Source organism: Phodopus roborovskii, unplaced genomic scaffold (genome assembly GCF_943737965.1).
Source record: "Phodopus roborovskii unplaced genomic scaffold, PHOROB, whole genome shotgun sequence".
NCBI lineage: Eukaryota > Metazoa > Chordata > Mammalia > Rodentia > Cricetidae > Phodopus > Phodopus roborovskii.
The window spans coordinates 27608869-27632915 of NW_026126416.1; the positions used below are offsets into that span (position 1 = coordinate 27608869).

The 24047-nt window shown below is 41.1% G+C and overlaps 1 protein-coding gene across 4 annotated transcripts in view; it reads right to left on the minus strand.

The window, feature by feature from the left end:
- The window catches only part of Galk2 (galactokinase 2), a 123886-nt gene that overhangs the window by 38919 nt on the left and 60920 nt on the right, over positions 1–24047 (minus strand). For all 4 annotated transcript variants that reach the window (XM_051183494.1, XM_051183493.1, XM_051183496.1 and 1 more), the window contains 2 exons: positions 9948–10046; positions 8403–8555 (listed from right to left, as the gene is read on the minus strand). In XM_051183494.1, the coding sequence (XP_051039451.1) occupies positions 8403–8555; positions 9948–10046 (252 nt within the window). The remainder of the gene's footprint in view (positions 1–8402; positions 8556–9947; positions 10047–24047) is intronic.

A 24047-nucleotide genomic window follows, 5' to 3' on the forward strand; every position in this document is an offset into this window, starting at 1 on the left:
AGCCATTCCACTGTGCCAATAAAGTCATCTTGAGTCAAAGGATGTAGTCAGTGATTGGCTGACTAACATCAGTCATAAAGTTGCTGGAGAACTGAGGTCTTCTAAAGAGAGGAACAGAAAGAGAGAAGTGGGGCTCTGGGTGGAGATTTCTGGGACTGGTGGATTGGGAAAAACATGGAGAGATGATCAGCTAACCCACTCTCCACTGTTCCTTGGATTTATCAGATCTTTATCTCAATTTCTGACTCCTGAGTTTTTATTATACTGGAATAACTTAGGTAATCATTTCAAAAAACCCAATCATAAAAGCCTTCCACCCAACTCTTTTCTCAGTTTGGTTTCTTTTTGTTGTTGCTGTTACTTTTTGTTTTGAGACAGGGCATTACTCTGTAGCCCTAGCCGTCCTCCTGCTTGTCCCATAAGAACTAGGATTACAAGTATCACATCACCACACCTGACTGTGTCTACCCCTTTGTATCTCACCTCTCTGATGCTCTACAGTATACTTCTCTTCAACCAAATGATGTGTTTCTACTACCAATGAAACATATTTTCAAGGCCCCTGCAAACAGCTTCCCTACTTCTTGTAAGGCCAGCACAGCACTGAGGCCTCTGACACTTTCCAGTTCCATTGCCCAAACCACTTCTCACCCCTCTTCCTCTTGCTTGTAGCTTAAACTCTCTGTGCTAACAACACTCACTAGAGTCCTGGCAGAGAGAGTATGCTCTACTGAACATGCAGAATGAATGAGATTGGCCACAGTCTCGAGTGGATTTTCTGCTCAAATTCAAGAAAATTATCAAAGCCCTGAGAACATTGTGCCAACTTCTCTACACATTCTACCACCAGACAAAGAGTCAGTTCCATACTGACCACAAAGTGACAGGAGCTGAATAATGTGGGTAAGCAATGGCTCCTGGCCAAACAGGCCTTCCAAAGCATCACTGCAAATTTTTCTTGGAGTGCCATGAAAACTCTCTACTTCCCTGCTGCCCATGTTGCCACAAAGGGTTGCGGCTATGTAGAAAAGCAATGCTAGAACTCCCCTTCCCAATGTGACTTCTCATAACACCGACTATTGGCGTCACGTATTTTATCCTTCAATATAACAGACATACAATATCTCTGGAAAAGTTGAAGGCATGAAATACATATAAAATATGAAGACGTTTGTGCCCACTAAAGATTCCTGGTCACTTTGTTAATTTAAGAACATAAAAATGCGTTTCACTTAAAAGTATCATTTACGTAAGCAATGGTTATAAATCTCTATTGAGCTTGCTTTGAATGTTTTTAATTTTAGCTCAAATGCTCTACAAGACTCTAACGTTTAATGAATCTAAATCAATTAGTTTTTGAAAGTTGATGGTAAGAAAGTCAAGGGGAGAAAAATAGAGAGTAGAAGGTGCTATCAATATTAAATCAAAATGAATAAAAATCACCTTCACCAGTTTGCTGTACTTCCCTGTAATAACTAGGTATGACACAAACTCAGATTCATAAGGGTATTTTAGAAAGGCGAGGCATGAGGGAAATGTGCACTAGCTGTCAAAACTCTGCTCTGTGGATCTCTTTCTAATGGCTAGTCATTCTCCACTGACACTCAAAGCAGGTCTGTCCAGGCTAAATAAGCATCTTTGCCAATTTTTACCTGAGAGTCTACTTCTTTATATAATGAAATCACTTCCAAATAAAAATGAAATTCATTTATGTGTTACCAGCAATGGAAGAATGGATCCATATTTTAAGTCAGACATGTTTAACAGATTTCAGCTAATGTTCCTAAGCAAAAACAGTCCCACAGTCTCATCCCTGCATGTGGCCTCTAGTGACAGGCTTCTCTTCCTTAGATTCTAATAGTCACAGAAGTGGGAGCCAGAAAACATTCTCCACTGTGGTGAGATCTTTCACCTTTCTTTTCTCCACAAGGGAAAAGAAAATTCTTACAGTATTTCAATCAGCAGGGTTTTTCATTTTGTTTTGTTTTCATTTACAATATGTATTATAATGTAAATTCTGTGGAAGATTAGTATTGAAGAACAGTGACCAAAAAATGTGCATGTTCAGTTCAGAAGCAATCACGCCTGCTCCTCCCCCCACTATACCCTCTGGTCTCCAGTGATCCCCTTTTCTCCTATCTATGTGTTGTTGCCTTCTCAACCTCTTCCCAAAAGCCTCTCCTTTCGAGAAGTCCTAGTCCCTACTTCAAATGACTTGACAGATTTACATGACCCCACCTGGATGTGGAATTGGGGTGGGAGGATGGGAGGGGAGGGTGGTCAGGGTGCATGTGAGGGGGCAGAGAGGGTGAGAGGGAGGGACGGATGGAGGGAGAGGGAACTGGGATCGACATGTTTAAAAAAAAAAAAAAAAAAAAAAAAAGCCTCTCCTTTCCTGCCTCAGGGTTCCCTTTCTAGTTCCCTGGCTTCTCCCTAGACTTACTCCCACCTAAATACATACACTTAACATTTATTTGCACAACACAGTGAACATGCAGTGTGTGTCTTTGTGAGCCCAGATTCCATCCATTTCTTGGCAAATTTTATAACTTTAGTTCTCTGTATGGATGAGTAAAATTCACTGTGCATATGTACCACCACATTTTCATTACCTATTCACATACCGAAGGACTTGTAAGCCAATTCTCTTTCCTTGCCATTGTGAGTAGAGCAGCAATAAACACGGGTATGTAGGTGCTCTGCAGTAGCTGGGCCCGTTTACACCCACCCCTCCAACAGTGAATAAGGTTTTCTGTTTCCCCACATCCTTGCAAGCACCTGTCATTTCTTGATGATAGCCAGTCTGAATGGAATGAGGTTAAATTGATTTTTATTTGAATTTTTCTGATGGCTAAGGATGTTGACCATTTAAAAAGACATTTATTGGCCATTTGTACTTACTTGAGAACTGTCTGTTCAGTTCATTGGCCCGTTTACTTATTGGCAAGGGTTTTAACTTTTTTAAGTTCTCTATTTTAAGACGCTTCTCCACTTTCTGAAGAATGGCTAGCAAAACTTTCTCCCATCCTGTAGGCTTTCTGTTCACTCTGTTTTGTTTTGTTTGTGGGTTTTTTGTTTTTGGGTTTTTTTTTTTTTTTTTTTTTTTTTTTTTTGCATTTTAATTTGATATAATCCCATTCAACAATTTGGGGAAACTAATTCCTGTGTTATTTGGGAGTCCATCTAGAAATTTCCTGCCTACATCCTACATCCAGAAGCATTTTCCTTATCAGTCCTATCATATCTGCTTTTAAAGTAGGGATTTTAATCCAGCTTGAACTAGTTTTGTGCAGGGTGAGACAGTTACATCTCTGATTTCATTCTTCCACAAATGCATGCCTGATTTTGCCAGCACTGCTTATTGAACAGCTGACTACCCAGCTCATATTTCTTATGCCTTGGTCAAAAATTAAGTGACTTAGGGCTAGAGAAGTGGCTCAAAGGGTAAGAGCACATATTTTTCCTACAGAGGACCCGAGTATGGTTCCCACCCACATCAGGCAATTCATAACCACCAGTAGCTCCAGCTCGAGGGAATCCAATGACATCTTTGGCCTCTAACAAGCACCTGCACTCACATCTACACAGCCCATGTAAAGGTACACATTAACATCTTTCTAAAGATTTTATATTTATTGTTTTAATTATGTGGGTAAGTTAAGCACACATGAGGGCAGGTGCCTGTGGAAGCCAGAGACATTGCCCACCCCCCTGGAGTTGGAGCTACAGGTGGTTAAGATGCTTTAAAACACCATGTTTAATGACACAAAATCAAGGGGAAACAAGCCATTACTTTTGAAGCATCTTCTAAAAACTTGCCCTTCCGAAGTCAACACTAAATTTTGAGTATTCTCCAAGAAGATCACCCGCTTAAAACTAAAACCAAGTGTGACTCCGGAAATTCTGAAGTGCATGTCATGAGCCAACCACAGTCTGCTTCCCTTTTGAATGAGACTGAAGAAGGGAGGCAGGAATCACCAAGCTTATCCAGTCGAAAATGACATGAAACATAAATGCCAGGAGACATGAAAGACAAGCTATCCTGCAGGGCAGCCATGTCCCTGAATGTCACCAAACCTGTTTGCCAAATGACATGCATTTGTGCAAGAGAAGAAACCAGGATGTTCATTTTTCTAAGGAGAGGCATCTGGATTTTTTTTTTTTTTTTTTTTTTTTTTTTTTTTTGCAGCAGCAGGTACTAGTACTAAAGATTTAATGTGTTATTTCTCAGAAATTTGAGAAGCTAAAATGAAGGCAAATGATATCTGAATTCTCCTCCATTTTTGAAAAGAAACCAAATTATAATCTTAAATGGATGTTATATTGCCTTCTAATACTTCCCCTTTAAAAATGAATTGTGGGTAATGAGTTACAACAATTCATTAGTTCAACATGTCCACTGGAGCCACAGTAGAGTCAATGTCATGGGAATAACCAACCACTTTTGATTGGATTTAAGGTTCACTCCATAAGATGAAACACATACTTGAAATAATTATTGGGCCCAAGAACCTGAGACTAGACAGGTCATAGACCTTAGAGAAAAACAAAAACTTACTACTATTATTCTGCTGAATAGACATAGTATTAAACCAATTCCTAATGTTTATTATGTCCATAAATTACTGCATCTCTCAACTCACACCAGAAAATGCTTCTTTCTGCAGTAGAGGTAATTAATAGAGACTCAGGATTAGTCAAGTTGCAGAGAATAAGAGACTGAAAAATTCTCAGCATAAATGGGACATCATCTCATATTCCTTCCTCCCAGTGCTCATTGACAAAGAAGGGTGGAAAGATTCTAAGAGCCAGAGAGTACAAGACTAAAAGGAAACAGTGCTTTTCAGACATAACAGAGTGGTTGAGCATATAAACTCACAGCAGTTATGATAGCAAACATATAACCTGTGCAAATTCAAGTCAGGCAAAATCTCAGCATGGAGATGGAAGGTAGACATGATGTCCCACCCCAAGCCAAGAAACTACTGGCAACTGATAGCTGGCAGGAAATGGAGAGTCAGCTTTCCTTAAATCAGGTCTAAGAGTATGGCCCTGGTAGTTCAGCCATGCTCCCCAGCACAGAACAATGCATCCAAGAATAACTGGACTTTATGGTTTAATTGGGGTTCTGGTTCTAGAGTGCTATTGTTGTTGTTTCATTGGGTTCAGTTTGGTTTGGTTTTTGAGGCAGGGTCTTACTATGTCACAGTGGCTGGCCTGGAATTTACTATGTAGACCAGACTGTCCCTCTGCTTCCCCAGTGCTAGCATTAAAAGTATATACCACCACACCCATCATGAACTCCATAGTTTATTTCAAAAACAAAAAAGGAGAGGGGAGCATAAATATGGCTGGTTTAGGGATAGGGTAGATCTGAAAAGAGTTGGGGGATGATGGTTAATATCAAAATACATGGCATGAAATCCTCAAAGAACTAATTGAAAGAAAGAAACTGTGCCTGCTTTTAACTGAATGGAGCTTTTTTATAAGTAAATTTGGTTTTTGGTTGGTTTGTTTGTTTGGTTTGGTTTGTTCGAGACAGGGTTTCTCTGTGGCTTTGGAGGCTGCCCTGGAACTAGCTCTTGTAGATCAGGCCGGCCTTGAACTCACAGAGATCTGCCTGCTTCTGCCTCCCAAGTGCTGGGATTAAAGACGTGTGCCACCACCACCCGGCTGCAAATCTGGTTTTTAAAATGTGTTTTATCTATATCATCTTGAAGCAATCTTGAAGCAAGTGGTCAAATTCAGTTGCCAATTTCAATGTCAAAGTACCTTTAAACACATTCGGAGTAATTCCAATCATATTTCAGCTAGTACATGCTTGTAATCCCAACACTTATGAGATGAAGGCTGGAGGATGGCAAACTTGATGCCCTTCTAGACCAGTTCTAGGCTAGCCTAGGATACAAAGCAACATCTTCAGAAGACATCCTCAAGAATGAGAGGTTCTGAATTTGAGTAAAAGCTTCAGCTACAAAAGACATTCCCGCTCTTCTAGTTAGCTCTCTGAAGACATTCCCCAAAAGGCCCAGAACTTTCAGTAAAGCTTCCCAGACAGTGCTCCTTGGATCCTCCTGGTGTCTTTGGAAGAGAGCCGTCACAGCATGAACTCATCACATGTATCACACTTGTTCCAGGTCGCTGTGGTCCTGGCAGAGGGGCTTAAATTCCATGCTAAAACCCTAAAAATAATGTTGTGTATGTTTGGAGTCTCCTTGGGAAGACAACACTTACTCATCAACCTCACGATAAAAAAACAAACGAGTAGCCTTCAAGCATAGCATTAAAGTCTTCCACCTCCTGAAGAGGAAGTGTGTCCCAGCAGAAAATGGTCATGGACAACCACTACTTCTGCCACATGTGTGTACGATAAGATGTTATGACCCTTTCCCAACATGACTGCAGTAGATTCCAAACTTACATATCTAAATCCCCAAACTTTCTAGGAAAAAAGCAACTTTGTTTTAACAATTAAAACATTTCCTTACATGATTTTAACAATTACCTCAAGGAGTAGATTCAAAATTTACATATCTAAATCCCCAAACTTTCCAGGAAAAGGCAACTTTATTTTCCTAAATCATTGTAGCTATGTTCTCCCAACTTTACAAAGTGGAGTCAAGTAGAAGATTATGATGTGAGTGGATGGATACGTGAATCTATGTTACAATGCTAAGTCATTAGGACTTAATAATAATGTAGTTTACTATTACACCCATTTAGTAGAATAATAGTTATCTATTGCTATCAAATAGAGACCTACAACTGATCAAGGTGCAGAGAATGAGAGATTATGGAACACTCAGCCCTAAATGGGACATTTGTATCACACCCCTCCTCCCAAGGCTTGTAGATCATTGCAGAAAAGAGGGCATAGAGACTGTAAGAGCCACAGGCAGTAACTGACTGCAATTCAACTGTTTTCTGGAAACAGACATTGGCTTAACATTTGTCCTTCTTTCACAGTCAGCTTTACCTGAGAAATGAGCTACAACCAACTTATTAACTTTTGTGTCCTTAATTGGCTGACATGAGCCCAGGTTGAACTCTATTGAATAAAGGAATGACTACTCCGTCCCAATTATTTCTCTCCACTTGACAATATGTTACAAGCATAGGGATTCCTCTACATAGCTAACAAATATAAGAACTACAAATCTACTACTTAGATTAGGAATAAGGAAGTCAAACAAGGTTTCTTTGAAGGTTGTTTAGAAATATTTCAAAGGGGGTTAAGAAAAAAAACTATCCTGGAAATGTGGGAAGTCCCCTGAGATGAAAGTGGTATCTGCCATAGTGACTTCAGGGAATTCTAGGAGATGCTGAGGTAAGATACATCAGCCCTGGGCCTCAAATGCAATAGTGGAGTATGAAGGGAGGACACTTAATTAAAGATCAGAAAATGAGGCTAATTCCCATTAGAGAATTTTCACTAGCATGGTTCAAGAATCCCAAACTGCCAGTCTTGGAATGCTGTAGCCTAATACCATAGAACTTTAGCCTGGAGGCCTGTGTCCTGAGCCTTGGACTAAGACTAAACTACGAGCAGTCAGTGCTTCCCTTATTTGCATGGCAGAGATTGCACAACTAGAAATTACATGGGCAGCAGGTGAAGTACCTAGCCAGCCTGGACTGCCCTCCTTTGTATGGCATCAATTATAGGCCAGGAAAGTACACACGAAGAAATTCACTCTAACTGAAAAAGTATCCTATATGGAGGAAGCCCATCCCCACCCTCACCCCAGCCAAGAGTCCTTTGTAGTCATCTGCCTCAATCAATTCCTTCTTGCACTATATCCCATAAACTATTTCTCCTGCAATGATTAAGAGTGAATTCCTCCACTGCCTGACAGTTCCTGCCCAACTACTGGAGCACGACTCAGTTCAGTACAGCAAGGCTTTTTTACTTTATGCCAAAGCAATGGGAAACTCTGGGGAAGTGAGAAACAAGGGGGCTGCTTGATCTGGCTTAAATTTATAGACCATCATCCCATTATTTGCAGAATGAGGGAGAAGGAGGCAAACAGATTTAAGGAACAGGGCAGAAGAGAATACATGCCAATTTGACAGGTAGAAGAATAAATAGCTTTCAGGGTAGGAGGAAGACTGAGTTCAGTATGGACATGCTGACTCAAGAGGTCCATAATTCTTCCAAGCAGAGATCTCTGACCTACACTCTGGGAACTCAGATGGGAACTTCATCCAGTTCCTAAAGAGCTAGCAGAGAGCATAAGATGCATTTGTTGGTTTATAAGTTAGGAATCTGCTGGCTCTGGGCCCAAAAACTTGTAGTTAGAGCGCTGTGCTTTGCTCGAAAGTGTAAGGCGGAACTACAAACCAATAGAGGCTAAGCAGGAAAGAGCAGGCACACTGCAGGGTTCACTGGTTTGTCACATGCGTACCTTTGCAGCCAGCCGGCACTCCATCACCCTGAGGTTGAAATGGGAAGTGGCTGCCTTGTTCATCTCCACGCAGCTGTTAGCAATCACAAAGACTGCTCCACTAGGGAGTTTGACATCTGTCGCTCTCAGAGGACTAAACTCTATTAACTTGGCCTATTGGATGAAAAATGACAGAGGAGACAATCATTTATTAGGATTTGGAAAACCATGTTCAAGCTTTTATGTGTTTATCCCATCTTAGGAAAGGCTTCTACAAAAATGGCACATTCATTCAAACAGCATTTACTGATATCCAGGCACTGCACTAGGTACTGGAAGCACAACACTGAATAGGACGGGTACTTCCTCTGCCCTCCTGGAGACCACAGTTGCTGCGGGAAGACATGAAATTATGTTTCCATGTGAGTCGGTGGTAGCACCATGAAGTTCAGGGTCTTACACGGATGCTTAATGGAAGGACCTAATCAGACAACATAGTAGCCTTTGAAAGGGAGTCCTAAAGGATGTTTGAAGACAGCCAGAATGAAGGAAGAGTTTCTGCAGTGTGGAGCAAAACAAATGACACTAGTGTGAATGGAGCTTTGTGCACTGATACCCGACTGAAGTTTAGAGCTTGTAGAGTAAGAGGCTAAGCTGGAGGCAGAAACTGGAAGTCAGGTGGTGATGCACTTTGCAAGTCCAGACAATGGGGACTCCCTTCAAGCCCTGTACCTAACTTACACTAACAACAGAACTCCCTCCACAGCATCTGCTTGCCAGTTCACATCCAAAACACCTAAAGTATTATTTTATTGTTAAAACAAATTTCCTCATACTTCATGTCTTTGACTTAGAAGAATCAACAAAAACATATTCTTAATAAGGATCCAGGTGTTCTTGGAAAACATCCAAACCTGAAGAAATCTCATGCAACACTAGACAGATCTTAAAGAGATGCCTGCTTCTATTTTGGTAATGGGCAGTTCACGGGCAAAAACCCAAACCTCTGCCTTGCCTGAAGGAACTGATAGCCAAGAGGAAGTGGTATTGAACCAAAGAATTTATCCCTGGCCCACCATCAACATTCTTCCTCCCAACGCCAAAGCCCCAAAAATGTTGACAGAGAAAAATGACACCAAAGAGTAATTTACAAAAAGAGGGGTTGTGCATATATGTGGTAAGAGACTAACATTTGGGTTTAAAGCCAATGTGAGATTATGAAACACCACAAGATGAAGTGATTTCATGCAAGGTCAGGAAAGGAGGTCCCAAGGAGGGAATTGAGAAATCTCTTCTTAGCAAAGAGATATGGGGATGGGGGTGGATCTAGACACATGAGAAAAATAAGTTTGAAGAGTGAATTTGGATGCTTAAGGTAGAGGGAATCAATATGAAATGGAGTACATTCACTACCCTTAGTCCTGACTTACAGAACACTTGGGCAATATTCTCCAACAGGGCCTGAAAGAATGGATGTTCCATCACCGTGTGTGCTGGGGGCTGTAGGCCTTCCCCTCCAGAGAATTTTCCCAAGTTGAAATTTCCAACTGGCTCAGTGCTACTTACAGTTCCTTCTTCTGCAAGAAATGATATGGACTGGTCCATGCCTCCTCCTTCAGTGCCTATGTAACGCTCACTCTTGGCACAGATTTCTGCAAGTTCCACCTGGAAAAGCAAACATTCAATTGTACTGGGATGTAGCTGTAGCCTAGTTTTCATGCCAGACATGTCAAATAGATTTGAATTCCAGCACCAACTCTGTTAAGTTACAAAACAACTGTGTAGAACAATGTGTTTTTCACATTGCTGTTCTAGACTACCATTGAACCCAGTAGGAAAACTTAGCAAGTTCAAGTAACAAATCCATAATGGGTTTAGAATGAGAACAGAACATGTGTGCTGTTTTTGTATCTCTAAAAGACTGCAATACAAACAGCTTTTCTCATCTTTCTGTTGACACCATCTCTCTCCTCTGGCACTAATTTATTTGTCTGTGTCTCTAGACAGTGGCTATTCTAGTACCTCTAAAGCCAAAGCAGGGCCAGAGTTTCCAAGCCAAAAGTAATGCTGCCTCTTGACATGTTTGTTAAGTGTAAGAATAGAACTTCTCACGATGAAATAACCTGGATGACCAGGCACAATCCTGATCCATGCTAAAAATATTAAGGGATCATTAGTTGCTTCTTATTGATTAATATGATAAGTTCAAAATCCTCATCTCGCATCCAAAGCCATCTAACTTGCAACCAAGCTGAACATGAAATTGGATTATTTATCATTGTTTTTCAGTAGAGGTGTCTCCTTGACCATCTCACACATATTCATACAAACCAGTGCCACTTCTCTGTCTCCTATACAAATCCTATTGCCACTTAATACCCATGTCACTGGCTACATATCAAGCTGACCACTCAGATTTTCTGCCATCATGGAGGCCTCATGAAATTCTGTGCCCACTCTGATGTCCTATACCTCTCATCAGCCCCTGAAGCTCTGACAGAGTCACCTAGTTACCCACATTGCTATTTGGTTGTTTGTTCATTCTTCTGAGGTTTAACTCAGGGCTTTATTTCTCACTTGTTGTATTAGATATTCAGAATAATAGAGCTAAGACACTAGTATACTAGTCTTCTCTCGCCTACTTGCTTACCTACACCTTCTTGACATGGTGCACAAGTTCTTCAAAGACTTAGCTCTCTGCTCTCCCCTCCAACCTGTTCTCCCACCACCATTCCCACAAAGCCTCCACTCCAGAAACATGGAACAAACTCTACTCTTCCTAACTGCCCAGCACTCACCTCTCCTTGGGACTCTCATATCCCTGTTTCAACAATTCAGTACCCCCAAATTTACACATGCCAGAGAATTCCTCTCTGCTCTCCTTACTTCTAACTCTATGGTCATTTTGAGTCATGTTTAAGTAGGTTTACTTGTCTCTCTCAGCAGATCGGGGGGGGGGGGTGTGGTCACGTAGCACCTAGTTTACAGGCCATGTAAGTAGTCCAATCTGGATCAGAGTGCTTATTACAGGTCCTTTACTGTATCATGTTTCCACTTCATCTCTTCTCTCCAAAACCCTTTGAGTCTCTGAAAGATAAGCTGTGGTGTTTCCTTGATGTCACTACCCTGCATACTACTATGTATGTGGGGAGGGGGAAAACTCCATAAATTTCTCCCCTTCTTTCTCCCCCTGACCTGCAGCTGCCAAACCCTTCCTGCCACTGAATCCCACAGAGAGACCTGGAGGCAGAACAAAGGACCTAGCTTCAGGTGCCATTCCTACCCTGCCCTTCCGCTCTACCCTACAGAAGAGAGGTAGAGACCCCACCTGTACCCACTGGAAGAAGAGATGGGAAGAAGACAGTATAAGAACACATACAACAGCAGAAAGGCTTACATGACACCACTAGAGTCTAAAGATTCTACACCAGCAAGACTTGAACATCCCAATGCATATGACACAGAAGAGAATGACCTTAAAAACAACTTCATGAAAATGATAGAGGCCTTCAAAGAGGATATGAGAAAATCCCTTAAAGAAATGGAAGGAAAAAAAAAAAGCAAGAAATCAACAAATCTCTCTTAAAGAAAGCAAGGAAAGCCAAGAAAAGGCAATCAAACAAATGAAGGAAACAATCCAAACAGTCCATGACCTGAAAACTGAAATAGAGTCAATAAAGAAAACACAAACTGAGGGAATGCTGGAAATAGAAGAGCTGAATAAACAATCAGGAAATACAAATGCAAGCCTAACCAACAGAATATAAGAGATGGAAGAGAGAATCTCAAGCAATGAAGATAAATGAGAAGAAATAGATTTATCGACCAAAGAAAATCTTAAATCCAACAGATCCTTAACATAAAATATCCAGGTAATGTGGGACACCGTGAAAAGACCAAACCTAAGAATAATAGGAAGGTGAAGAAGCCTAGCTTAAAGGTACAGAAAATATATTCAACAAACTCATAGAGGAAAACTTCCCCAACCTGAAGAAGGACATGCCTATTAAAGTACAAGAAGCTTACCGAACACCAAACAAACTGGACCAAAAGAAAAAGTCCCCTTGCCACATAATAATCAAAACACCAAACATACAGAATAAAGAAAAAATATTATTAGCAGCAATGGAAAAAAGCCAAGTAACATATAAAAGCAGACCTATCAGAATTACAAATGACTTCTCCATAGAAACTCTGAAAGCCAGAAGGTCTTCAGTAGATAGACGTTCTACTAAGACAAAGAGACCAAGGATGCCAGCCCAGACTACTATATCCAGCAAAACTCTCAATCACTGTAGATGGAGAAAACAAGATAATCCATGGGGGAAAAAAAAAAAACAGATTTAAAAAATACATATCCACAAATCCAGCCCTACAGAAAGTTCAGGAAGCAAAACTCCAATCCAAGGAAGTTAACTACGTTAACTACACTCACAAAAACATAGGCAATATGTTTTTGGTAAAGATAACCACTTTACCAGAAATCAAAAGAAAAGGCAGGATAAATCTACTCACCATACCAACAACAACAACAAATCCAAAACAAACAAGAGTTAACAATCAACAGTCATTAATTTCCATCAATATTAATGGCCTTAACTCACCTATAAAAAGACACAGGCAAACACAATGGATACGGTGACAAAATCTATCCTTCTGATGTATACAAGAAATACACCTCAACTTCAAAGGCAGACGCTACCTCAGAGTAAAGGATTGAGAAAATATCTTCCAATCAAATGAACTGATTGTAGCTATTCTAATAGCTAACAAATTAGACTACAAACTAAAATCAATCAAAAGAGATGAAGATGGTCATTTCATATTCCTCACTGGAAAAATACATCAAGACTAAGTCTCAATTCTGAACATCTATGCCCCAAATACAAAGGCACCCATTCACAAATGAAACATTACTAAAACTCAAATCTCACATAAAAACTCAACACTTACAATGGGAGACTTCAACACCACACTCTCACCACTAGACAGGACCACCAAACAGAAATTTAACCAGAAAGAAACAAAAGAACTAACACAAGTTATGACCCAATTGGGTTTAATAGACATCTACAGAACATTCCATACAAACACAAAGGAATATACTTATTTCTCAGTGCCACATGGGACCTTCTCTAAAATCGACCACATACTAGGTGGCATAACAAACCTCAACAGATACAAGAGAATTGGAATAGTCCCCTGTATCTTATCAGACCACCATGCTTTAAAATTGAAATTCAACAACACAAATTACAGAAACCCAAAAACTCATGAAAACTGAACAATGTGCAATTGCACCATTCCTGGGTCAAGGGAGAAATAAAGAAAGAAATTAAAGACTTCCTAGAATTCAATGAGAAGGAAGACGCAACATACCCAAACTTATGGGACACTTTGAAAGCAGTGCTAAGAGGAAAGTTCATAGCACTAAGTGCCCATGTGAAGAAGATGGAGGATAGTCACATTAGAGAATTAACAGCACAACTGAAAGCTCTAGAACTAAAAGAAACAAACTCACCCCAGAGGAGTAGACACCAGGAAATAATCAAATTGAGGGAGGAAATCAAGTAAGTAGAAACAAAGAAAACAATACAAAGAATCAATGTAACAAAGAGTTGGTTCTTCAAGAAAATCAACAAGATAGACAAACTTTTATCCAAATTAAGCAAAAAGTCAAGGGAGAACATGCAAATTAAGGAAATCAGAAATGAAAAGGGGGACATAACAACGGACACTTATGAAATCCAGAAAATCTTGAGGTCAGAATCTTTGAAAACCTGCACTCCACAAAATTTCAAAATTTAAAGGAAATGGACAATTTTCTGGATAGATATCACTTACCAAAATTAAATCAACAACAGATGAGCAATTTAAACAGACCTATAACCCCTAATGAAATAGAAGCAGTCATCAAAAGTCTACCAACTAAAAAAACCCCAGGGCCAAATGGCTTCAGTACAGAATTCAACCAGAAATTCAAAGAAGAGCTAATACCAATACTCATCAAATTGTTCCACACAATAGAAGCAAAATGGTCAATGCCAAACTCTTTTTACAAGGCTACAATTACCTTGGTACCCAAACCACACAAAGACACAATAAAGAAAGAGAACTACAGACCAATATCCCTCATGAACACTGATGCAAAAATACTCAATAAAATACTAGCAAATTGAATCCAAGAACACATTGGAGAAATCATCCACCATGACCAAGTAGGCTTTATCCCAGGGAGGCAGGGATGGTTCAACATATGAAAAACCATCAATCTAATCCACCATATAAACAAACTGAAAAAGAAAAACCACACAACCATCTCACTAGATGCTGAAAAAGCCTTTAGCAAAATCCAACACCTCTTCATGATATGATACAGGTCTTGGAGAGATCAGGGAAAACAGGAACATACCTAAAAATAAAAGAAGCAATATACAGCAAACCAACAGCCAACATCAAACTGAATGGAGAGAAACTCAATGGGATTCCTCTAAAATCAGGAATAAGACAAGGCTGTAGACTCTGTCCATATCTCTTCAATAATGTGCTTGAAGTTCTAGCTAGAGCAATAAGACAGCAAAAGGAGATCAGGGGGATAGAAATTGGAAAGGAAGAAGTCAAACTTTCACTATTTGCAGATGATATGATACTTTACATAAGTGACCTGAAAAACTCTACCAGGAAACTCCTACAGATGATAAACACCTTCAGCAAAGTGGTAGGATACAAGATTATCTCAAAAAAAATCAGTAATCACTAGCCCTTACTATATACAGACCATAAAGGGCCTGAGAAAGAAATCAGAGAAATATTACCCTTTACAATAGCCACAAACAACATAAAATATCTTGGGGTAATGCCAATCAAACAAGTGAACGACCTATATAATAAGAACTTTGAATCTTTAAAGAAAGAAATTAAAGAAGATAACAGAAAATGGAAAGATTTCCCATGCTCTTGAATAGGTACGATCAACACAGTAAAAATGGCAATCTGCCAAAAGCAATCTACAGATTCAATGCAATCCCCATCAAAATCCCAGCACAATTCTTCACTGATCTTGAAAGGATAATAATCAACTTTATATAGAAAAACAAAAGACCTAGGATAGCTAAAACAACCCTGTACAATAAAGGAACTTTAGGAGGCATCTGACTTCAAGCTTTACTATAGAGCTATAGTCCTGAAAACAGCTTGGTTCTGGCACAAAAATAGACAGGTAGACCAATGGAATCAAATTGAAAATCCCAATATTAACCCACACATCTACGAACACCTGATTTTTGACAAAACAGCTAAAATTATACATTGGAAAAAGGAAAGCATCTTCAACAAATGGTGCTGGCACAACTGGATGATGGTGTGTAGAAGACTGTAGCTAGATCCATGTCTATTGCCATGAACAAAACTTAAGTCTAAATGGATCAAAGACCTCAATATAAATCCAGACACACTGAACCTCTTAGAAGAGAAAGTAGGAGGTACCCTTGAACAAATTGGTACAGGAGACCACTTCCTGAACAAAACACCAGTATCACAGACACTGAAATCGACAATTAATAAATGGGACCTCCTCAAACTGAGAAGCTTCTGTAAGACAAAGGACACAGTTGACAAGACAAAAGGGCAGCCCACAGAGTAGGAAAAGATCTTAACCAACCCTACATCTGACAGAGGGTTGATCCCAAATATACAAAGAGCTCAAGAAGCTAGTAACCAAAACACCAAATAATCCAATTAAAAAGTGGGGTACAGAACTGAATAGAGAATTCTCAATGAAGGAATCCAAAACGATTGAAATACACTCAACAACATTCCCCATGGAGGGATACTCCCTTAACCTAGAGGAAGGAGGGAGGGCCTAGTCCCTACTCCAAATGACTTGACAGATTTTGATGACCCCTCCTGGAAGTCATCACCCTACCTGTGGAGTGGGGGGGGGGGGGCGGGGGATGGGAGGGTGGTCAGGGGGCATGGGAGGGTGGGAGAGAGGGAGGGAGAGGGAACTGGGATCAATGTGTAAAATAAGTTAAATAAATAAATAAATAAATGTGCTCGACATCCTTAGCCATCAAAGAAATGCAAATCAAGGCAACTCTGAGATACCATCTTATTCCTGTCAGAATGGCTAAAATCGGAAACACCAATGGCAGTTTATGCTGGAGAGTATGTGGAGAGAGGGGAAGATTCCTCCACTGCTGGTGGGAGTGCAAACTTGAACAGCCACTTTGGAAATCAGTATGGCAGTTCCTCAGGAAAATGGGAATCAGTCTACTACAAGAGCCAACAATTCCACTCTTAGGCATATACCCAAAAAATGCACATCTATGCAACAAAGATATCTCTTAACTATGTTCATAGCAGCATTACTTGTACTAGCCAGAACATTTACACAATGGAGTACTACTCAGCGGGGGGGGGGGGGAGGGGGGAGATATGCAATCTTGTAATTCGGAGGCAAATGGATGGAACTAGAAGAAACCATCCTGAGTGAGGTAGCCCAGTCACAAAAAGACACACATGGTATGTACTCACTCATATAAGAATTTTAGACATAGAGCAAAGAATCACCAGCCTACAATTCACACAGCCAGAGAAGCTAGAAAAAAGGGAGGACCCTAAGATAGACATACATGGTACCCCACAGAAGGGGAAGGGGATAAGCTTTTGAGCATATTGGGAGTGGGGAACAGTGAGTGGAGAGGGAGTTAGGAGAAAGAGAAGGGGATAAGAGGAGGGGAGAGGAGAACATGAGGTAGCAGGAAGACTGAATTGAGGGGGGAACAGAGGAAAACAAGTAAAGAGATACCATAACCTATAAGTTTGAAGAGAAATCTGGCACTAGGGAAATGTCCAGAGACCTACAAGGATGGCCCCAGCTAACAATCTGAGCAATAGTGGAGAGGCTACCTTAAATGTCCTTCCCTGATAATTAGATTGATAACTACCTTATATGCCATCCTAGAGGCCTCATCCAGTAGCTGATGGAAGCAGAAGCAGATACCCACAGCTAAACACTGATCTGAACTCCTGGAATCCAGTTGCAGAGAGGGAGGAATGACGAAAAAAGGGGTCAAGATCAGGTTGGAGAAATCTACAAAAACAGCTGACCTGAACAAGGGGGAGCTCATGGACCCCAGTCTGATATCTGGGAAATCAGCGTACAACCGACCCAGACCCCCGAATGAGGGTCCCAGTTAGAAGGCCTGGGCAGTCTAAGGGACCTCTGACAGTGGAACCAGGATGTATCTCTGGTGTACGAAAGGACTTCAGAAGCACATTCCCCATGGAGGGATACTCCTTTAATCTAGAGATAGGAGGGAAGGCCTAGGCCCTAACCCCAATGACTTGACAGATTTTGATGAACCCTCCTGGAAGGCCTCACCCTTCCTGGCTAGTGGATGGGGAATGGGCTGGGCGGGGGGCGGTGCTGGGAGGGTGGGAGGGAGAGGGAACTGGGATTGATATGTAAAATAAGAAAAAATATTTAAAAAATTAAAAAAAAAAAAAACTCCATAAATTGCCAGTGCTTTCCTTCTGAGAAGAGCTGCCCAAATGCCATCTGACAGCTTCAGCAAGTGTCATTCCTGGCACTCCTTGGTCATGTGGCTTCACTAACATTAACTTTGCCTTGTGACATGAAGTAAAACTGGGATTTTGTCAACAAAGGCATTGCACATGACTTGATGGTACACACAGCCAGTGCTCTGTCCATAATAGACACATTAAAAATAAATCAGTGACCGAAAGGTCAAAACTCTTGCACCTAAAATGCAAACAAGTGACACACCCACATGAAGAGCTGCATACAGCAATCTGTGAGCAAGAAAGTCTGGCTGCCATCCTAGCTGTGACCTGGGAATAAAGGCAGCTCCTGGGTGCAGCAACACCACCATCACTGAGGGAAAGCTGTGTGCAGAGTGTGTGAAGACTCAGCCACAAACCTTCACCTACCCCATGGTACAGAGGAGGATGGTGAAAGGTAGGGACTCAGACTATACATGAAGAAGCCATAATCTGAGCTTCATCCATCTGACCCTGAGTCCAAGTCCCTTTCATGCTTGAGTGGCTTCCCCCAGCCTGCTGTAAGGGGCTGTGAAAAGACAAATGAGCATCACCAAAATGTTAGTATTCGCCTTTTTAAATTTAGATTAGAAACAATCTTATTTTACTTATCAATCCCCGTTTCCTCTCCCTCCCATGCTTATAAGGAGTATTAATTACTTGTTTATAAAGCTCTTAAAGTGAGCTGCCAAGATGGCTTACCAATAAAAGGTACTTGTCACCAAGCCTGATAACTTGAGTTTGATCCCTGGAACCTACAGAGTAGAAGGAGAGAAATGTCTCCTTCAAGTTTTCTTCTCTCCTCTCTCTCTCTCTCTCTCTCTCTCTCTCTCTCTCTCTCTCTCTCTCTCTCTCTCTCACACACACACACACACACACACACACATACACACACACACTAATAAATAAGAAATATTTAAAACTCTTAAAGTATGCCATTGTATACATTAATAGTTATAAGATGTTCTTTAGTGTGTGTGTGTGTGTGTGTGTGTGTGTGTGCATGTGTGTACATGTACACACAGAATTCAGAGTGACACCTTCATGTCAAGGAGAGCCTACCCATAGGGAAGGGGCCATCCCAAAACTTTCTACTGTTATGTCTGACAAAGTCTAACTGAAAAGACAATACCTGACAATTCTAAGTGTGAGAAACAAAGAAAATGAAAAAGAGTGAAGAAAATGAAGGAAAGAACTGAAAGATAAAGGCTGACCTCATTGAAAGAACCTTGGGGACACAAAGAAAACACAGTGGGAAGAGTCCAGTACCAGAAGCTTCCTAAGCTTGGGCTGAGCCAGAACTCTCCTTCCAACCAGCTGTGTGATCTTAGGAAAGATGCTTCGTTTTTTCCAGTTTCTACTTCTCATCTGCTATTAGCAGTGACAATAGCATTAGTAACAGATTTACTGAGCACTTACTATGTGCTAAATACTGTTCCAGAGACTTTCCTGAATTTTACTCACTTCTCACAATCCCATAAAACAGATGTTCCTCCATTTTGTAGATGAGGAGACTGAGTCATTTGTTGGGTAATGTTATACTGGAAGTTTTTAAAGTCAAAATGCAAATTCAATTATCTAGTTCTAGCATCCATATTTTTAATTACTGTACTATATCACCTTCCATCTATACTAAAGAGAAAAATAAAGCCCTCCAAGTCAAAGGATTACTGTGATAATCCTAAAACTTAAAAGAACACAAGTAAGACCACAACGTTCTAATGCAACATACACATGTTGACAAATGTTGCTGTGGTTATTTTCACAAATGAAGAAAGAAATGTTTGATTTACACAAGAAAATAGCTAAAGTGAAAATTAAATACAGGGTGTTTTAAAGATGTCCTTGGAAAGAGAATTTCAAAGGTTCTGGAGTCTCGACAACAATAAAGAATAATGAACCATAAGGTGAACCGAGAAAGAGTGGGGCCCCACTCAAGCCATCTCTGTTAACCTGCAGTGCTGGGAGTCACCACCCAATAAACAAAACCTGCCTGCCTAAAAAATTCAACAGTGGGCCCACCTACTAGCTGTCTTCTTCAGTGGCCCCCTGTAAGTGTGTAGGAGTGAGCAGCAAGTTCTACATAAGTAAAAGATAGAATGAAATAGAAGCAAAGGCTGAAAGAAACCCAAATCTGAGTTAAGGAAAACACTCAGGTAAGTCGGAGAGCAAACAAAAGTAGTCAAGCCCATAGCCCAAGCTGGAGACTGTGACCTGAGCTCAAGGAGTCCTCCCTGGAGGACTCTCCTGGCTAACTCAGAGTCATGTGTGGGGTCTCTGCCCAGGAGCTTCCCATCCTATAAGATGCTGGAAATGGAATCATCACCCATCTTCCAAGAGTTTAATCAACCAGAGCGACTCACAAAGGCACTGAATTGTTGCTTCCAATTACTGAAATTGTGTGTGATTCCAGTAGACTTCAAAAAAATAAGAAGCTGTCAAAAAGCATGTTAACAGATGTGTATGGGGGGAAATGAGCACCCCAGAGGCAACCCACAGGAAAGTGAATGAACTCAGGAACCAAGTTCTGTGTAGTAAAGGCAAGCTCACATTTCTACCATAGCTGAGGCATAACTTTCCTGATTTCTCTAAACCCAAGAGTACACGCAGCCTGAAAACACTCAGGCAAAACCAGCAAAGCACAAGCCTATTGAACCTTACTCTCTCTCTCCCTCTTCATTTTCCTCTGCTCTTATAGCTATGCACTACAGGAGCCCAGGTTCCTCTCAGCTAGTATCCAATGGCATTTGATTTCTCTCTCTCATCCTTAGGAACAACAACTGGACACTCTGCTAAGCTGTGGGTGAAGGAGAAAGAGTCTGTTCTCAAGGGGCCAGCAACACTGATTCTTATCTACAGATCATCAACAGAAAGCAGAATTCTGCAGTGCTAGGCAGCTTCTATCTCCCTTCCAGTTAGCCCTGCTCCTGCCTTTGCCCTGCAGTCTGCTGAGAGGGTCCCTGGGAGGAAGGTACCAGCATACACTCTGCTTCCCTAAGACTCTGTCAGGAATGTTGGGAGAGAGAGAGAAAGGCAGGTAGAACTCTTACTGGCTCCCCTGGCTCTTCCTCCCCTCAAACTCACTCAGTGCTCACTTCCTGCAGGCCTTCCATACCCTTCAAAAACACTGGGTTCTTTGGGGATGACTATATTACCAAGCTCTTTCCTGAAATGGCAAAGCCCTGGGAAGTACCTTTTCATTCCATGTGATTCCAGAGACTGTCTAAAAGAAGCTGATGTGAATTGCTTTGCTTTGCAGCATAGCTCCCTGCTGGGCTCCAATCTGGAGACCAGTGAAGATGCTCAGAAAACAACAGTACCCATAAAGCACTCGAATTTCCTTTAGACAGGAAATTCTGTGACTGCTATGTCTTCCCAAAGTCAGCCTGGCAGGTACAACTGATCTTGATAGTCAAGGCTGAAACTTTCTAGTGTAATAGTGGAAATGAAACAAGGAGACCAAACATGAAACAATTATAATCTGGAAGCGAACATAAAGGATTTTTCACAAAAGTAAATCTAAAAACCTGGGAAGTCTAGAGCCATCACTCGTGAGTGAGGACGTCACAGTGACTGCACCTGCACTCACTAGGAAGAGTGTGAGCTAGTGAACCCAGAGGAGCTTCTAATTGGAATATGCAGCTCTGAAAACGTCTGAGGTGTTTTGTGAAGACAGAGGAAACCTTGGAGCTGGCTCTCTCCAGAGCTGATGAGAGGGGGAGACATGGATGCACTGTGGAGACCCAGATTTGGAGATGAGGCCATCAACCGTATAGTAAGGCACATAATTTTATATGGGAGGGTTTGAGTTTCTAGGCCCTAGGAAATATCTATCCACAGACTTCACCCAGATCAACTGGACGAAGAGGATCTTATTGATATATGAAAATGTACAATCTTAGATATTTCCCCAAATGATGCCCCTGGGTGTACAAGTGCATGTACCAATGGCATTAACATTACCATGGCTTGAGCAGTCATGAGATGCAAGAGAAGGAAGAGCTCAGCCCCCTTTGCCACTCACTGTGTTCTTTAGGTGCAGCCTATGGCACTGGGGAACTAATCAGAAGTGCAGACCCTCAGTCCATCCTAGACCTACTGACCTGGCACACACTAATGTGAACAGCCCCTCATGGTGGCACAGGTCTGTAATCCCAGCTACTCTGGAGGCTGAGCCCAAGATACTGGAAATTCAAGGTCTGGTTACAGAGTGAATTCAAGGTCAGCCTGGCAATTCAGTGAGACTGTGATTCAACATAATTGTTTTAAATGAAAACTGAAGAATGGTGGTGAAACTAGACCACAACCCAGGTCCCAGGCTCATCCCCCAACACAGAAAGGGATGCATGGGAGGAAAAGGAAGGAGGGAAGGACATGACTCCTCCGGGTGATGTCTTGCACTATGAGGCTTTCTTGATAAGTGGGCAGACAGGAAGAATCACGTGCAGAAAAGGAGGAAGCTAACAAGCATCAAATGTCTTCTAACGGCACACACTATACACGCCACCTTGTTTAATTTCCAGATGTCAGAACTATAATCGCCACATCACAGAGAAGGAGATGGAGGCTCAAACAAGTCAGTAACTAAACCAAGCTAATGCATGAAGATATCACAATTCCAATTCACTTAATTGGACTCAGCAGGTTCTACTATATAATGTATATGTATTTATACAATCAAATCCAAAGAGAGTACTGATTTGAGAGGAAAGGTGATATGGGGAACTTAGAGGGACAGCTTATGAGAGGGACTGGAAGGAGAAAAAGGAAGGAGGGGAAGTAATATAATTGCATTTTAATTAAAATGCCTAAAAATTTTGCTGTAAACTTGGAACCTTTTTATTTAAAAAAAAAAAATCATGCATTTTGATCATGTTTTCCCCAACTCCTCCCAGATCCTCATCTTGCTACCCAACTTCATGTCCTCATTCTCTCTCAAACAAAACAAAACATAACAAATGAAAATCAAAACAAACAAAAGATAAACAATAATACAAAAAATATAAAAACAAATAAAAATGGGAAGCCCACCAAAAAAAGGCAGAGTAATTAATCCTTTTTTCAAGGGAAGAAAATCCCATCTCCCCCCAAGACAGCGCCCCTTACCAGCAGGAAGTAGTTTGGAAAGAACGACGCCCAAATTCCCAAATATTGTGTATAAATGTTTGTTTTCATTTAATTGGACTTTGTTATATAAAATTAAATAAAAAATACTCTATATGCAAAAAAAAAAAAAAAAAAAAAAAAGAAAATCCCATCTCAACGGACTGGACATTTGGGAGCTTGCAGGTCTTTCTTCCCATTACACAACTACGGTAGAGTCACAAAGGCATCCCTCCTCCAAAGCAGGGTAATCACAGAGCAAAGCTCATAGTCAGCCATGACTTCCACCACCCATACAACAGCTGCTACAACACCCCTGACATGCTTGAACACTTTCCGGGCACTAATGTCAAATCCAGGAGAAGGAGCTTTATTGCTACACAAACTTCCTAATGAAGAAAATGAATCACAGGGAGGTCAAGTAAACTGCCAAGGTCACTCACTGGTAAATGTCAGGGTCAGTACTTGAACTTCAAGCCTGGCTCTGGCTTATAAACAAAGTCCCATTCTTTATCTGTAAGAGGATGTGGAGAATAGCTCAAGAACCCACATTTGAAGAACCCCCAAAAGCTTTTCTCTTTACAGATTTCTCGCAAGGACAATTAATTGAATCCCTTTTGTTGTTTAAAGTGTCTTAAGGGAAAAAAAAAAAAAAGGCAGCTTTCTGGGAGGAGGCAGTACCCACACACAAGGTAACTATTATTGGAAAGACGGGAAAGATAATTGGGGGAAAAAAAAAATGTGGGAAGACCATAGGGGCAGAAGCCTTGCCAGACTGATGGAATTAGACAAAAATATGACCCAAGTCACTGCTACTAAATACCAGTGGGGCCTCCAGAGCCTGTGGTAAGGGCTGATGTTGCTTCCTTGGCTGGCAAATTACTTATTTTGGCTCTGACCTTCCAAAAAACGCTCAGTGATGATGATAATACTGGATGGGTGGCGGGCCTACGATAGCTGTGGTTTGGCAAGTGTGACTTAGAACTGCATGTGCCTTCC